The sequence below is a fragment of the Suricata suricatta genome, chromosome 3 (genome assembly GCF_006229205.1).
Source record: "Suricata suricatta isolate VVHF042 chromosome 3, meerkat_22Aug2017_6uvM2_HiC, whole genome shotgun sequence".
NCBI classification, from domain to species: Eukaryota; Metazoa; Chordata; class Mammalia; order Carnivora; family Herpestidae; genus Suricata; species Suricata suricatta.
In genome coordinates this window covers 10,191,747-10,208,832 of record NC_043702.1, presented here as the reverse complement: position 1 = coordinate 10,208,832, position 17,086 = coordinate 10,191,747, and the positions used below count along the sequence as shown (strand labels likewise).

General features: G+C 38.3%; 1 protein-coding gene across 3 annotated transcripts in view; it reads right to left on the bottom strand.

Moving 5' to 3' along the window:
* SPHKAP (SPHK1 interactor, AKAP domain containing) overlaps positions 1 to 17,086 on the bottom strand; it is a 157,602-nt gene that overhangs the window by 36,401 nt on the left and 104,115 nt on the right. For all 3 annotated transcript variants that reach the window (XM_029933661.1, XM_029933663.1, XM_029933664.1), the window contains exons 4-5: positions 2,756 to 2,815; positions 1,063 to 1,197 (exon numbers count right to left, since the gene is read on the bottom strand). In XM_029933661.1, the coding sequence (XP_029789521.1) occupies positions 1,063 to 1,197; positions 2,756 to 2,815 (195 nt within the window). The remainder of the gene's footprint in view (positions 1 to 1,062; positions 1,198 to 2,755; positions 2,816 to 17,086) is intronic.

Here is a 17,086-nt window from a genome sequence, read left to right as displayed (position 1 = left end):
TTCCAGCAAAATTAAGTCCCCAAAAAAGAACAATTTGGAGGAAAGCGAACATTCATCATTTTAATCTGTAGCTGTGTTACATGTCACTATCAGCATATCTTATTTTGGAAAATCCATCTTCAATATGCCTTTAGGTATCATAATATATATATGTAAATATATATTATTATAAATTGATTAAACAATTTATAATTTTAAAATTTTGTCTTCAAGTAAAAAATGTTATAATGATTTATCTAATAACAATGAACATCAGTACACTGAATGAGGAAAATAGCATCTTAATTCCTGCTTTATTTTTAGTAACGTTCATTTTCTCTAGGAATTTTACTCTTTAAGTCTAGGAAACTCACTTTCCATCCATGGGGCTGCTATCCTGTATTTATTATCATGGCTTATTTGGTCTTTCCTAAGATGTTCTAAATAACATCTAGAAGGAAGAAATGCTGGGATTCTGGAACCATATGGTATGAATTGGAATTTTGGTATCATAGGTGAAACAGAAGATGAGTCTATTTTTTTTAAATGTTTCTTTTGAGAGACATAGAGAGCATGAGCAGAGGAAGGGTAGAGAGAGAGAGAGAAGAGAGAGAATCCAAGCAAGCCCCATGCTGTTAGCATGGAGCCTGACCCACAACTCTGTCTCACAACTGTGAGGTCATGACCTGAGCCAAAATCAAGAGACAGACACTTAACTGACTGAGCCACCCAAGCAACCCCAGATGAGTCTATTTTTGATTATCTAGTAGATTTGTAGGAAACCAAGCTAAGCAGTCAGTGCCCAGTTTGTGTGCTCTAGTGTAAGTGCAAGTTAACACCATGAACTTGAGAAGATAATAAATGTTCGGAGTTGAGGTAAGGGAACCTCTTTCAAACTCTGAGTGGCATATTTGAAATAAATACAAATGAAGACTGCTCTTAATGACAAAGAAACTTTTGAGACCTATGCAATGGAAACCTTAAATATAGCTTCTATTTGAGGTTCATACTGACTTGTGCCAAGAGCTTACTGTAAATATCTTATCTCTAATGAATATTTTATCAAGAGTTTATATCTCTTACCTGTGTAACTTCAAAATCTGCCTGGAGATTTCCAGATGTTAATCCACTTAGAAGAACAATTTCATTTTCTTTTGGCTGCTGGACATTCATGGAGCTGATAAGTTTTGGAAGATCTGGTGAAACGTTGACCAATTTCTGTAGAAAAAGAATCTTTCTTAGTTTGGATGATTTCTTTTCACTTCCAAAACACTACCCCCAAACTACTTACTTGCAAAAATAATGTACCTATATAACCATGCAAATGATAGATTACTTAATCTACTAAGATTATTACTAGATAAAGTTGTGTGAAATTGAAACATGAAGGTTTAGATTGGAATAGAAAATTACTTAAAACTTAAAAAACTCTTTAATTACTGTCACACCACACATATGCATAATAGGGATTTTTATTCTTCTTAAATCTTGGAATGAGAGACTTGTTGACTAATAACCCTCTGGTCTAACAAGGTCAATAATCATAATATCAATAACAAAATAATTTCTAATACAGAATTTGCTCTATGTCCTAGGCACTGTCCTAAGACTGTATACATGTTACATCTTATACATTTAATCCCTACAACAGCCCCACATGGATTAGGCACCATTGCTACTTTCTTTTTACACATAAGTAGTCTCAGATCCAGAGAAAATTATCTGACACAAGTTTATGTAGCTATATCAGTGCAAAGTTTCTACTCTTAGCTGTAGAAGAAGACTGCAGTCATTCACATAAATCTTCAAACACACAGCCCTTAAGAAGTCAACTTGCTCTGGTCCCTCCTGCTCTCTCTTTGACAGACTCTGTACCATAAGTCCCTTAAATGAAATAATATGTACAATTTTTTTTATCCCTCCAGTACTACATGGATGAATGACATCTGAAGCTCTGTGGATGTTCTATAATGGATAATATGTCTGGGCAATTGGCTTTGAGAAACTTCAGGTCCAGGACTGTCAAAAAATGAATTACAGGGATAACTGAGTAATCACAGAAGAGCAGGCTGCTGATGTCAAGCTGCAGACGGTATACTACTATACCGTATTATACCAAATAGTAGGGTCAGACCATCTTCAGCTCTGGGCGTGAAAGGAAAATCAATTCACACCAACTAATTCTTTTTATTGGACCCCTTATTAGCTCTAGCTCCAAAGGACAGAGGGGCCCTTCAAGTTCTTGCATGTTGTCAAGGATTTACATCAGGATCATCATAACGTCAGATGAGCCTGGAATATGTAGCTACTGGAGAACGCTGAGTGTGAGCCACGAGGAGCTAGGGCTGGAGAACTAAGGTTAGAGACAAAGCATTTGACCACAGCAGCAGGAAGGAGCAGACCTGAGAGCCCCCGGGAAGGGCTGGCTGGTATCAGGCAGGTTTGGAAAAGCCTCGGAGACATCATCTCAGACAGGGTGTTTGAGAGAAGAGGAGCGGGGGCTGAAAAGGCCACTCTCAGGCCCTGTGGGCAGGAGAAAGCGCCTGTGTGGAGAGCGGCCCTGTTGTCTTGGGAAAGCAAGCCTCACACGCTTAAGGAAGGCAAAATGTGTGGGAGGTGGCAGGGAGAGGGTCAGGGAATGGGCCATGATGACAGCAACCAACTAAAGAGCCTCCAACTAAATAAGCATCATTTATAGATGACGTCATGTCAGCTCTGGTCGGTGCAGGCAGTAGTTCGCATGCGCTCCCGGGGGGGTTCGTGGCCCCAGTATTACCTGCTGCAGGTGCTCCGTGCTGCCTGCATCCTTGTTCACATCCAGGTTCACGAAGCAAACCTGAGAAAGAGGGCAGAAACAGCCAAGTAAGTGAAAAACCTGACAGTTCTTTTTGAAGAAAGCAGGAATCCATTTGGGCAAATGACTTGAGAGTCCTGCACATTTTGTAGAGTTGGCCTCACACAGAAGTGGCCGCTGTACCTTAGGGCTTCTGTGCAAACCTCTAAGACCCTTCTCACAATTGCCTGGGGTGCCCATGGAGCACCCCCTTCCATTTGTGGCACAACAAACCAGACAGTCTCTTTGTATTCAAGTCCACATAAGTCACAACAAAATCTGTAGGCTTACAAAGGGTTATTAAAACTCATAAAACAAGAAAAAAGACTTGTAACCCTCAAAACCTCTGTTTATAATTGCAATGAACATTTCTCTCCCTTTCTCCCTTTTTTCTCATCTCTCCTTTCTCATTTTTAATACAGTGCATGATAAGTGTATTTCTCTTGTTTCAGGGTTTTAGCTAATTTATTTAATCCTGTTGTATAGTTTGCCTCTTCTTGGCCATCTTAAATAAGTGTCTGAATAGGCTAGAGTATGAAAACAATAGTGACAACATTAAAAAGTAATTCGAAACAGCAGTAAGAGAATTGTTGTCATTTAAATCTCAAACACAGCACATAGAAAAAAATCTACCATGGGCATTCACTTGGAGGTAAGAAGATATCTTAGAGAACAATATTCTTTTTTCGCCTCTGAAATTAATTACTGAATGAATTTGAGTACAGTTGGCACACAATGTTATGTCAGTTTCAGGTGTATGTAGGGATTAAAGTTTTTGTTCTTAATTTGTCCATATAAAACTGATAAAATTAATTATCTGGATATTTAGTCAGATGTTTGGGCTTATGTCGATGCCTGGAAGCAAAGGTACACTTCTCATTTCAGTTAGTTGTTTGGGGTCATGATTTCCTAGAGTCCACCATTTTACTTTTTGAGGTTTAATAAAAAAACATAATTGAAGGATTTTGGATAAGTCTTTAAGAACTACTTAGTTAGGGGGGCTCAGTCACTTAATTGTCCAACTCTTGATTTTGGCTCAGGTCACGATCCCAGGGTTGTGGGATGGGGCCCTGCGTTAGGGTTTGCACTGAGCATGGAGTCTGCTTAGGATTCTCTCTCTCTCTTTTTCCCTTTACCCCTCTCTCCAGCTTGCACACACTCTCTCATTCTCTCTCTCTATACATATATATATGTGTATATATATATATATAATAAATTAAAAATAAAAAAGAAGAACTACAATAGTTTTACATTGCTAAAGTGTAAAGATCACTACTGTTTTACTCTCCCTGAGTGAAGGTTTTCTGGATTTCTGAACACACCATATTCTTGCAGCATATCCCTAGGATACAGTATTTGCTTGTGAAGAACAACTTGATGGGCATTTGGGGGAAGAAAGGGCATGAACTGCCATCTACATGCTCACTTAGAGGTTCTCCACTTACAGGTTAATAGGATGGCTAAATAGGGAGGATCTGGGCATGAGCACCAATGGAGACATAAATAGTAGATGGTGCTTGGAAGGAGTTCATGGTTTAGGGCAGTTTGCAAATATTCATCCAATAATCGTAACTTCGCCCTTGGAAAACTGGTTCAATGTCTGTGAGTACTCAGGGCCTTTGAGTAACATGCATCTGGAACTGCGGTTGCTGAATTCATTAGACAGTCTCCTACTGACCTTGAAGAAAGGTGGGTCAGCTTGATTCAGGCATCATAAGGCTCTTCTATCACAGTGGCAGAAGGGCATCTATAATAACTACTTCTCTGCCCCCTGATACTGTCTTTTGTTCTCTGAAGATAAGCTTTCTTTTTATTCATTCTGGGTGGTGGTGTAAAACTCTGCCTATGTTAGGAAGAAACCCTCCATGCTTGTTAGCTGGGCCAAGACTAGAACAAAGCCGGATATAAAACAATCACTTGCTTAACACTTGGCACATGTATCTCTCCAGATCTTGGTGGAAGAGGATGGTCTAGGTTTTTAAGGGCCTGATGTACGTACAATGTCTAAAGACCTTTTTAAGAAAAGGAGTCACAAAACCAAAAATTCTAAATTACAAGTGAAAGCGGGTCATTTATTTAGAAGAAGAAATCATTAACAAATATCAAATTTAAAAAAAGGGGGAACAAATATCACAAACATGACAACTTCCAGAAAAATGATAAGTTAACTAATCTATTGCCTACTATACCTCCACAATACTTTCCCCTTGTATTTTTTTGCTCCAAATGATGGCGGTTACAACATTTTCTCTGAATAGACAAGAAACATAATTCAGTCTTAACCTGATATTGTTGGTAGATGTTTTATTGGCCTCCCTAAGTTTTATTGACAATAGCTTACACCTTTCCAAGTTGTTGTCAAATTCAGTGGGAAACGACTCTAAAATTTCTTTCACAGATGAGTTGTTATAGGAATACTCATTACTTGTCACACTGTTACAAGTTTGTGCTCCGCAAATATGAGAATTTGGCTATATTCTCTTCTTGTTTGATTCTCATTTAAAAAGAGAAAAAAAGCACGGTGTAATTATGATTTCCAATGTTATCAAATAAATTTCCTACAGGAGAGATGTTCTGTGTTGACCAGGCATCGGTAAGAAGTAGTTTTGCATTTATAAGTTCACATGTCTGGTGACGGGAAGAATTCTCCACAGACTAGTTTCTGGCATTTAAGCCTTGTTTTCTTTCTACTACCTATACATTTCCAGTAGGACATATTTACACTGTGAAACCATTTCTGACTGACACCTATATGTCTCAATGTCTAGCTCAGTTGCCACTGTTGATGATAAAGGTATTCCTGGGAGCCATTATTCCACGTGCATGGTTAGCAATTGCTTAACTCTATACAAAAGTGACCTCAAATCATATAGAAATAGCTCATGTATACATAACCCCATTCAATTTCCTTCAAGCCGGACCCCACATGTGTCTGCGGTCATTCCAATGACCCTCAACATACTAAAAAGTAGTGGCGGTCTGATTGGAAGGGGATCACTGTAGTTAAAATATCTCCCTTTTGAAAATGTTACAAGCATATAACCACGTAAGCTTGTGGGAGTGGGGTGTGTGCACATGAGGAGCCCTGAAATTTAGGCTTTATAGTAAATCCACTTCATGCTAAAATGGTCTGTGCGATGATATTCCTCTCTTCGTGTGTTCACTCTCTGAGACCTTGGGCTCTTTACTGAGATGTAGGCATCCCCTCACATTGAACTCCAAGTGGAGAATGTGACAAGCTTCCCAGACAAGCTGGGGAATGGTGGGTACAGGGTAGGAGGTGTGCTTTTGATGCTGGGTTCTGAGAAGACAGACGATATGGGCTATTGTTCTTGCTCTCAGGGACTTACAGTCTGGAGGAAGAACACACTCTTTAAGTCTGTGAAGAACATTATTATTACAGAAGTGACAGGCCTGTCATTAAAGCGGTGGAGGAGGCAAGTGGGAGAATGGGGTCAGTCACAAGTGGCATTGCAGAGAAGGCCAGATTTGAGGTGAGCAGGCAGGACGCATTTCCAATGGCACAAACAATGAATGGATAATCTCCCCCGCCATCCCCATCAGCTGAGTGAAGGCAAGAGTCTCTGAATAAGCACAAGGTGAAGAGAAGGAGAAGAAAGAGGCTGTGGAGTTTGACATTCCACGAGTGAGGCCAGAGCTGGCAAGCAATATGCATTTCTTTCTACTCTGGGAAGAATATGCACATAATTCAGCAGACTTTAAAGAGTGGAAGTGAAGAGGAAATCATCATTGTACCCTACACTCCCAGTGCAGGGAGAGTGGAGGAAGACCGGAAGCCTAGAATTCCCCTCCCAACAAGTGAGGCTGCTCCCTGTGTTGTTGCAGGAGGGTGTAAGGAAACATTTGGTAATGGAGGTTGAAAATTAGTATCTGGGGGCTTCTGGTGAGTGTGCAATGTTACTAAAATATGAACACCTGGGAGATTCTGCATTATGGTACTATGGGCTGTGCATTAAAGGGGTCCCTCGGCTGTAGGCGAGGAGGCTGAGGCTGTATGTCTGTGATACCAGTCCACTGGGAATAAGATGTCACCTTTCTGTGTTTACTCTTCCTCTCAGTCTGGGGTGATGCTATTGAGTTATTGGTAAAATGCCCGAACGGGCAAATCCAAAAATACCAAATGATCCAGAGAAATACTTTTTATTTTCAGTATGTGTGTTTACTTAATAATCTCTTGAACATAGTTTGTTTCCCTTCAGCCTTTGTCAGATGATTTATTCTCGAAGACAGGCTTTGTTCATCACTGAGTTCTTAGTGTTTAGCAGAGCCTGGGATTTGGTAGGTGCTCAATAAATGCTTGTTGGTCAGTGCATAGGCACGAGTAGAGTAGAAGCCCTGTGTCAGGTGTAACAGTCTTCTTACCTGTAATAATTATGTTCTTTACTTATGTAGTGAAGCCTAATGCTATCAGTAAACCAAGTTGTCTTCCAATAAAGATAGACAAGCTACAGAATTAACTGAACTAATGTTATTCCAGCAATTGGTACTGTTTAAAGTACTTAGATCGGCTTCTTAGTTCCGTGATTAAGGATTTGCTAAAAGATGGAAAAAGGCAAAAACTGAGAACCATAATCGGTAATAAATATGGGTAAAAGGTAACATTTCTCTTACAATGGAAGCTCCTTTCTCTTCTTATAAAATATGCTTTGTGTTGTGCCTGCCCAGATCCTGTTTAGATCATCCGCAGACATGCTCAGCCGAAGTAGATGGAAATATAACATCACCACTGAGAGAACACGGATCCTTATTTTCTTACCTACTTAACAAAGCAAATTCTGTGGTTCTACGTACCTTTCAAAAGCAAATACCTCTCTTCTGTCATTATTACAGTTTTAAAATAAAATGTTGAAAGAATAAGTATCACAGACAAAATGATGCTACTTGATGATTGTCGTTTTCATGTAATCTCATAAATAGTCTTCAAAAGTTATTCGTAGATCCTAAACATTCTACCGTCCATAGCTGGTATGTTATTTCTTCTGTTTAGTGTTATGGATTATTTAGTCAAGCAATGCCAAATATTTATTTCACTGTAAGTCCCTTTTCATAAATGGAGGAGATTGTAGGGATGTTTAAAAATAATAGTTTACCATAGAATTTTAGCAAATAGTGATATAAGATCTATTTTAGGGGCACCTGGGTGGCTCAGTCGGTTAGGTGTCCAACGTCAGCTCAGGTCACGATCTTACGGTTCATGGGTTTGAGCCCATTGGGCTTCGTGCTGACAGCTCAGAGCCTGGAGCCTGCTTCTGATTCTGTATCTCTCTCTCTCTCTGCCTCTCTACCACTCACTCTTTCTTTCTCTCTCTCTCTCTAAAAAAAAACATTAAAATATTAAAAAAATTAAAAAAAAAACTATTTTGGTGCAAGCCCTTGTGAGAAAAAGGTTAACATGAAAAGGTAGTAAAACCCCCCCAAAAAATAATTTGAAGTGGATTGTAACCTGCAGCGTCTTCTGTGAGTTAATTGCACTTATTGAATAGTTATAAATATTTATTATTTATTTATTGTAGAAGTCAGACAAGAGCAATTTTAAGTCAGACAAAAAAGTGTCAGACAAAAGAAATACCATATGTCATGTAACAAGTTTGACATTTTGAATAGAAACCATGGAAAAAGATGGTGATGATGGTCAGGGGCAAACTCCCATTGCATACAGACAGTAGTTTGTTTGTTTGTTTGTTTGTTTGTTGTTTTTAATTTGAGAGAGAGAGAGAGAGAGAGAGAGAGAGAGAGAGAGAGAGAGAGAGGGAATCTCAAGCAGACTCCACGCCCAGCACAGAGCCCTGCTGTGGGACTTGATCTCATAACCATGAGATCATGACCTGAGCCAAAATCAAGAGTCAGTTGCTTAACCATTCGAGCCACCCAGGTAGCCCTGTATGTGGACAGTTTTATTTTTGCATGGACTCTTCAGGTCGTTAATGCAATAGTCGAGAGATGTCATCGCATTACGCATCCAGAAGCCTTTGACTGCTTCTGCCGGGTATTGTCAACCCTCATGATGTCGGCTAAAATCTGTGAAGGTGATTGTTCTATATGGAGATCCTGCTTAGAAAAGGTTAACAAAAAAGCATGATGTCAAATTGCCTTTAAAATCTAGGCATTTGAGGGTGCCTCGGTGGCTCAGTTGGTTAAGCGTCTCACCTTGACTGAGGTCATGATTTCACAGTTCGTGGGTTCGATCCCCGTATTGGGCTCTGTGCTCACAGCTCAGAGCCCGGAGCCTGCTTCAGATTCTGTGTCTCCCTCTCTCTCTGCCCCTCCTCTGCTCATGCTGTCTCTCTCTCTCTCTCTCTCTCAAAAATAAATAAAACATTAAAAAAATAAGCATTTGAATGTTTACTATGACCAAATATACCCTTCAGTTTTATCTTAGAAGGAATCCAGTTCTTTCCTTCAGCGGCTTCTAACAACACAGCCATCTGGCCCTTCAGAGAAGATGGATCTCTTTATTTGATGATATTAAAATACCCATCGATGTATCCTCCAAAGAAAAAATTGTCTCATTTCTTACCCCAACCGAAAGACACCTACTAGATTCAGGGTCCTGGACCAAAATGATCTTTGAAGGCATATGGCATTTTCCCGGATTAGTATTTTAGACTAATGATAAGTAAAATGGCAATTTGTGCATCAGTGTTGTCCTGCCACAGTGCTGTCAGACATTCTCGAACACACCTGACATTTGGAATGATAACTGTATTTGTGTCCAGTTATTATTGCTTTAAAGTGATTGCAGCAATCACACAAAGTGAAATACAAAATTTTACTTACACTGAAGACTGTCAAATCTCTCTGCTTTTTAACTGTCAATATTTTAAAAAATATCTTAGAATTGCTGTTTTGAGGATAGCTATTCAAGCATTTTGTGATGAGAGACTCCGTGAAAGGTGCTGGAATTTATAAACCGCAAGATATTCTAACCAGCCTTATATCAAGCCTATTTTATTGGTAACCAAAAATATAAAGAAGTATACTACTCAAGATAACTATTTGTTTTCCCACTATTTTTGTTGTTTCAAAAAAGCGTTTCTTTTGGAGCAAAAGGAAAGACTTAGATGCAATATCTGATATACGTTTGCCAGGTGAAGAACACACTATATTTAAATTTCCATATTGAAGATGCGCTTTACTGAGAAAAAATTCACATGTGACTCTACCCCCGTAAAGGATACTTCCATGGTTTTTAATACACTCACAGACGTGTGTAACCATCACCACAATCAAGTTTAGAATATTTCTTCATCCACAAAGGAAGATGTATTTATTAGCAGTTAGTCTCCATTTCTTTCTCCAAATCCCCCCACCAGCCCTAGGAAACCACTAATCTCTTTTCTATCTCCACACATTGGCCTATTTTGGACATTTCATATAACCAGGGTCGTTCTGTATGTGTTTTTTTGGTGACTGATACAACATCATTTGTTTTTTTGCAATGTATCGACGGGACAATTCTGTGCAATAGGCTGCATTCACTGCAATAAGTGTACTCGCCCTCTGTCAGCATACAGCTTCTTACAATATTACTGACTATATTCCCTCTGTTGAACCTTTCACCTCCGTGACTTATTTTGTAACTGGAGGTCTGTACCTTTTAATCCCCTTCTCCTATTTCCCCATCCCCCTACCCACCTCCCCTCCAGCGGCTCTCCATAAAAGCTTTTTGACTATAATGTTGTCTTCTCTTGTCTCCTTAGTTATGAGTTTTCTCCTATCATCTCCTCCCACTGAAAAGGGTTAAGGAAAAATAATGCCCAAGGATGGTGGGCACAGAGATGAGTCAAATTTCCCTTGGAATAGAATTACCTGGGAGCTCTTCCTTGTTTGTAAGTAAATTGAAGGGGAAAGGATGCATAGGATAGACTTGTTTCCACCTTGCTTACTTTTTCTTTCACAGAGGTTATTTAGATTTCCAGTACATAAAAAGCAGAGATAAATTTCTGAACTCTCAGGCGTCCTGCTCTGGTATGGTGCAGGCAAAGAAAAGCCAAATGGTGGTCAAATATCAAGCAGATAAATTATTACAGACACCATGGATGGTGCTGAGGGATCTCCCTTTTAACAGCAAATCTTTAGTTTCTTTTGGAATCAAGATGACCTTTCAACTCTTCACTTTGCTTACTGTAAATAAGCCAGATTTCAGAGAGTCATGGGAATCATCAACAAGTTTAATAGGGAAAATCTTTTTCTAAGGTATGTGGAGCATGTATTGAGTGAGGTAAAGTAGTCAGAAGATTCACATCTTCTCATCAGTGAGCTGGAGGAGGTGATATTTAAGATGATATGTTTGCTGACCCTAAATCACTCATGTTTAGAACAAGGAATTCTTATCCATTATCAATTTAAATATGATTATATACATCTCATCCTTCAAAATTCATTATACTCACACTGCTTTTTTAAAAATTAAGTTCGTATCACTCTCTTGGATGTTGTCTGTCCAAAAAATTTAACTCTCCTTAATCTGGATAAGTATGCTCAATGAAAGCATGATAGGGAAAGCAGGGCTATTCCTGAAGGATGGAAGCCAGGAATAATCCAGATCCCCAAAGTATGAACGATCACAATAAAAGAACTAACAGCAAAGAACTGGAGAAGCAAATAGGTCATGTGACAAGAAAAAAATCTAATTTTTCAAATCTTTAAAAATAATCCTATTTTACATGGAAAGAACACTTTACTGTTCAGAGAGGAAGGGAAACTGTAAGAGGCTCTGAAATACAGAGAACAAACTAAGGGTTGCTGGAGGGGCAGTGGCGGGAGGATGGGCTAAATGGGTGATGGGTATTAAGGAGGGCACTTGTTGGGATGAGCACTGGGCTTTACATGTGACTGACGAATCACTAAATTCTACTCCTGAAACCAATATTACACTATGTGTTAACTAACTTGAATTTAAAACAAACAAATTCTGTAAGTTTCACCAAAGAACAATGGAAGAATCTCCAGACACAGTAAATGACTCAATTGTGTGGTCTCTTTAGCTGGCCCTTGGGAGAATATTCTTCCCTTACATGGCTGACATAGTCTCTCTCTCATCTTTGAGACATGATAGTGTGGAAGAGGCAGGAGGTTCCACTTTGCATACAGACAAGCTGAGCTTCAAAGCCTAGTTCTGTCCTTGCTTGACTCTAGTCTAAGTAGGGATAAGAAAATACTCTGGAGAACATCAGAGCAAATTAGATGACATTTGCTTGATTTCTGGGTTATTGTCTCTAAGGGCGAATTATTTGAACTTGCTACTCTTAGATCACACAAAAATAGCAATTTCATAAGGCCCAATCTAAATAATTTGAGAGAGAGTATGTACAACGTGCAGCTATTTCTGAGAATGTAAAGGTATTAAAATTCAGGTCCTTGCATGTAGCTCCTCCCTCTTCTGCCCAGATCTTCTTTACTTGGTATAAATCTTTGTTCTCATTTAATTATGTAAACATTATTTATTGATGAAAAACATTATATTATTTTTTCTAAAATTTGGAGTATGTTAAGTATAGAATGCTATGTTGGTTTTCAAGGACATAAAACATTTGATTAAAAAATGCCTTCCTTCTTATTCCCAGAAGTAGTTATGACTAAATTGACCAAAGTGCTCATGGGTAGAGTGCTTCCTGGTGTTACATACAACGAAACCAGTGGAAGATTGCAACAGACGTGAAACTGGGAGCCAACTGCATACATGGGAGGAAAAAAAAATTTAAAGCAGACATGCAGGCAAGTTAAAAACATCACCCACTGCTCCTAAATATGAATAGTGCTGTTTGAGAGAACTTAAAGATGTAATAGAATCTCTCTTATTAGAAAAGACATCTTGAATCAGAAAGAGTGAAAACCAACTTTTACGTGTACAAATCAACCACTAGCATCCAATGTATAATTTCAGTTTCTCAATACAGAATATAAATGGATGTACGGATTAGCTTTACTTTAAATAAAGTCAGCCAGGAATGTACTTTTTATCAGTGTTGAAAAGCTTATCAGTTAAATTGACAAAAATCTTCCTCTGCAAGTGATGAAACAACTCATCTATGGCTTTGGCACAAGAACCAAACACTATAGACTTGAGAGGTTGAATATAAATACTGCATGGTTTTAAATTTTGTAGAAATTTGTGTTTTAACTCTTCAACTAAGCTTTCATTAAAGATTATTTCCAATTTTTCACCTTTAAAGTAATAAAATAAAATAAACCTCCAGTGATTGCCTTTTTTTTTCTTAAAGCCATAGACCTTTGCACAAAAAAAGGGGGGGTTAGATATGCCTGTCTGGGGTCTGAGTAGTTCAATTATTTTAGACTAGATGAAAAGTAACCTAAGCACTTAGAATTATTAGGAATAAATTAGGAAAAAATAGAAAACATTATATCATTTTTTCTAAAATTTAGAGTATGTGTAAGGATAGAATGCTATGTTGGTTTTCAGGGACATAAAACATTTGATTAAGAAATGCCTTCCTTCTTATTCCCAGAAGTAGTTATGACTTAATTCATCAAAATGCTCAGCATGGGTATTTATTAGGAATCTAATTTTAAAATGGCTATGATTTATCTGAACTAAACATCTGCCTAGCACATCATGGATTTTTGACAGCCAAACCCAGAAACAGCTCCAAACTCGACCTCTCCAGGATGCCTTGGATCTACTTGAGCAAAGCTTTTGTGCCTCTTCAGTGACTAAGTGAGGCTGCAGTCCACTGGTGGGGATAAAAGGTGCAAAACCCAAAAAACTCAGTAGTAACTTCCAAATGCACATCCTGAGTGATGTCATGCAGGAAAGTGGCGTGACTCTCTAGAGAATTTAGTCCTCCAACCCAGCTGGTGGTGGTGGGGTATATATTTTTCCCTGCTTTTGAACAGCTCTAGATGGACTGTCTACATTAAGGACTGACACCGGAAAGGAGGTGTCACGTTCCATTTCACTGGGTTCAGTCTATCTGTCTTGTTCCAGGTCTACATAGGAAGCCATTAGCTCAAGGCACTGTCCCAGTTACAGTCCCTACAGCTTGGATACCGAGGGCCCTTTAGAGACTCAGTTTAAAACATTCCAACCTATAGTCAAGTCTTTAGAAGTAATTTGCTTTTCAGTGAAATGACTATTAAAGTCACACCTTTGAAATGTGGAATTCAGAGCACTGCAGTTGGCACACAATAAAGAGAATTGGGGAGAGAGAGGGATGCAAAACTTGAGAGACTATTGAATGCTCAAAATGAACTGAGAGTTGAAGGGGAAGGGGGAGAGGTGAAAAGAGGTGGTGGTGATGGTGGAGGGCATTTATGGGGAAGAGCACTGGGTGTTGTATGGACAACAATTTGACAATAAAATATTATGAAAAAAATAAATAATTAGATAAAATCATTAAAGAGAAACAAACAAAAAAACCATGATAGGGAATATCTGTCATAAGTGAAATGATAAAAACTATTCTTTCATATTTGTTTCCTTTGGCCATAATTCTAATTAGTAAAATATCCACATTTCAAGAGACTTTCTGCATAATGAATACTGTTAGTGTATGTGAGAGAGAGAGAGAGAGAGAGAGAGAGAGAGAGAGAGAGAGAGAGTGTGTGTGTGTGTGTGTGTGTGTGTGTGTGTGTGTGTGTGTCTTGGTAAAACTGACATATATGCTGATTTTTGACTTCTTTGTCCAGTTTGCTTCCCTGAACTTTATTTGATTAAGGTAATGACTTCTGGAGAAATGGTCTTCATAACTCAAGTTAGCTCAAGCTGATAACAAACACAGGAAGTGAAGCTCTGTACACTCCATTCGGATTATGGAATCAAGTGTTCAAAATAGGTACATGACTCAGAAATTCTGAAGATACTTTCTATTCTCTAACCACTCCAAAAATCATTAGCAGCAATAAGGTAGGAGCTGAGTTTATGTTTAATGTTTCAACGTTTCTGATTTCAATCATAAAAACACCCATTAATCTGACCTCATCATTTACAGAAAAGGAGGTAAATTTTTTTGAGAAATGCATCACTATAGGTTCCTGTCTGAGCTTTAAAATTATAGCTTTAATGGGAGAATACTGTGAATTGCATGTTTGTAGCTTTTGAAAAGCCTCCGAAAGACCCCTCTCCGTGCAAACAGAGACAGCACTGTCTGGACAAGGCCAGCATGAGCCGTGAAGTTCATTCCTTTGTGATGGCCAAACCTCCTCATACCATGTCCGTGGGCAGCTAATATTTCCCACTTGAAAGGGAAGCAGAGTAAAGCTTAAGAAACATTCTTGGCCTTCAAATAGCTCTGTCAAATACATTTCAATTTCACTAGGAGTAAATAATAAGAAACGATCAAAACAAGTAACTTTCTAAAGTTTAAGTGCAAATAGATACTGGAAAATGTGCTTTCGTATTTTTACTGCAGCACAGAAAAACAGAATTTTAGAAAAGGTGAATTTAAAAATCATCTGGCTCAACTCTTATCTGTAAGGAAACTAAGTCCCAGCTAAGCAGAGCATCCCAAATTCCATAGCTAGGTCCTTCCTTCCTTCCTTCCTTCCTTCATTCCTTCTTTCCTTCTCCTCTTTCTTTGTTTCCTTTCCTTCCCTTCCTTCTTTCCTTCATGTACTTATTCATCCTACTCACTGAATTACTCATTTAAAGAAAATTAAAGGGCAGCCAGTCTCTGCTTGTTGAGGTAAATACTGACATACAACAACAAACAAGAGGGTCATGGATCCTTCTCTTCCTTATGATCTGATAAACTAAAGTATTTATTTGCTAGAAATCAGACCACTGTAAATGAAGACAGAGAGGAATGGATGTTACAGCAGAGGTACAAGCTAAAATGATACAGAAATCCAGGCAAGGGTGCTGGGCTTGAACCACCAACTGTGAGACCATAATCTCAGCTAAAACCAAAAGTTGGATGCTTAGCTGACTGAGCCACTGAGGCCCTCCAAGTATTCTGTTATTTATTGATCACAAATGTTAGGGATTGTCTCCTTACTGTAGATGCAGTTTTAGCACTCTTAGGCTGTTAACCTTCCCTCACCTTCCCTCCCCTCTCTCTTCTCCATATTTTTATATCACAATTTTTGGCAAATCAATATTTTGTATTTGCCTTATGATCAAGTAATTATTGATCATTAGGAACCATGCTGTATACCATGAATTTCCTTTTTTCAGTAAAACTTATTCTTACTGAATTTAATTCTTGCCTTATATGGTAGATTGAATCATTATTTGGCCAACATTCATCCTTTCCCAACTCATTGGGAGAAATCTACTTCTCTGCGCATTTACCTTGAATTTGGCTGTGACTTGCTTGGGCCAATGAGATGTTAGCATGTGTAATGCAAGCCAAGGCTTGAAATGTACCTGTGTGATGGGGTTATCCTCTTTCTGCCTATCATCTTCCTCACAGGAACTTGTTCTGAGGCTAGCCCACTAGCTCAAGGGAGAGGAAGATCACGAGGAACACTCTGACCAACCAGGCCCACCCTGGGATCCCCACAGCAGCCTGAAGACCTATGGGAAGTATGTATTTGAACACCCTGAAACACTGTGGTTGACTCTCATACAACAAAAGAAAACTATTATACCTATTTTTTCTAATTAGTTTTTTTATTTCACAATTAACCTTCCTTAAAGTTGATTTACAAGAGCATTAAGAATAATTCTTTCCATATCATTAAGCACATAGGGCTTTTATTCACTTTCTTCTTTAACCTGGAGACATTTTACTGAGTCCTCTACCCTCTTATCCTCATCAAGGTTTATTGTCCATCAGATTTCACACACAGCTGTCTTCTTGGCAGTTTCCACTTCTCCTATTTTGGATCTTCTGCCTTCCTTACCCAATGTCTTATTTTTTTTCTTCTTCATTTTTAAAATACAATTTATTGTCAGTTAGCTAACATACAGTGTATACAGTGTGCTCTTGGCTCAGGAATAGATTTTTTTTTTATAAAGTCCAATTTATTGATTTTTTTCTTTTGAAATGTTTAGTTTAAGAAATCTTTGCAAAACCCAAGGTTATGAAGATCTTCACCTATGTTTTCTCCTAGAAGTTTTATAGATTTGGCTCTTATATTTAGGTCCATGACCCTTTCAGGTTGATTTTTTTTTATTATTATTTCTTTTTACTTTATAAAGTTTCATATTTTTTTAACACATGCAATTATTTTCCATCCTTTATAATACAGTAGTTGCAATGACACTCAAAACAGAAAAGCAAAGTAAAAAATCAATACACCAACTTCTGTTTCATGTAATTAGACTTATACAGAAATTAGAAGGTTAAG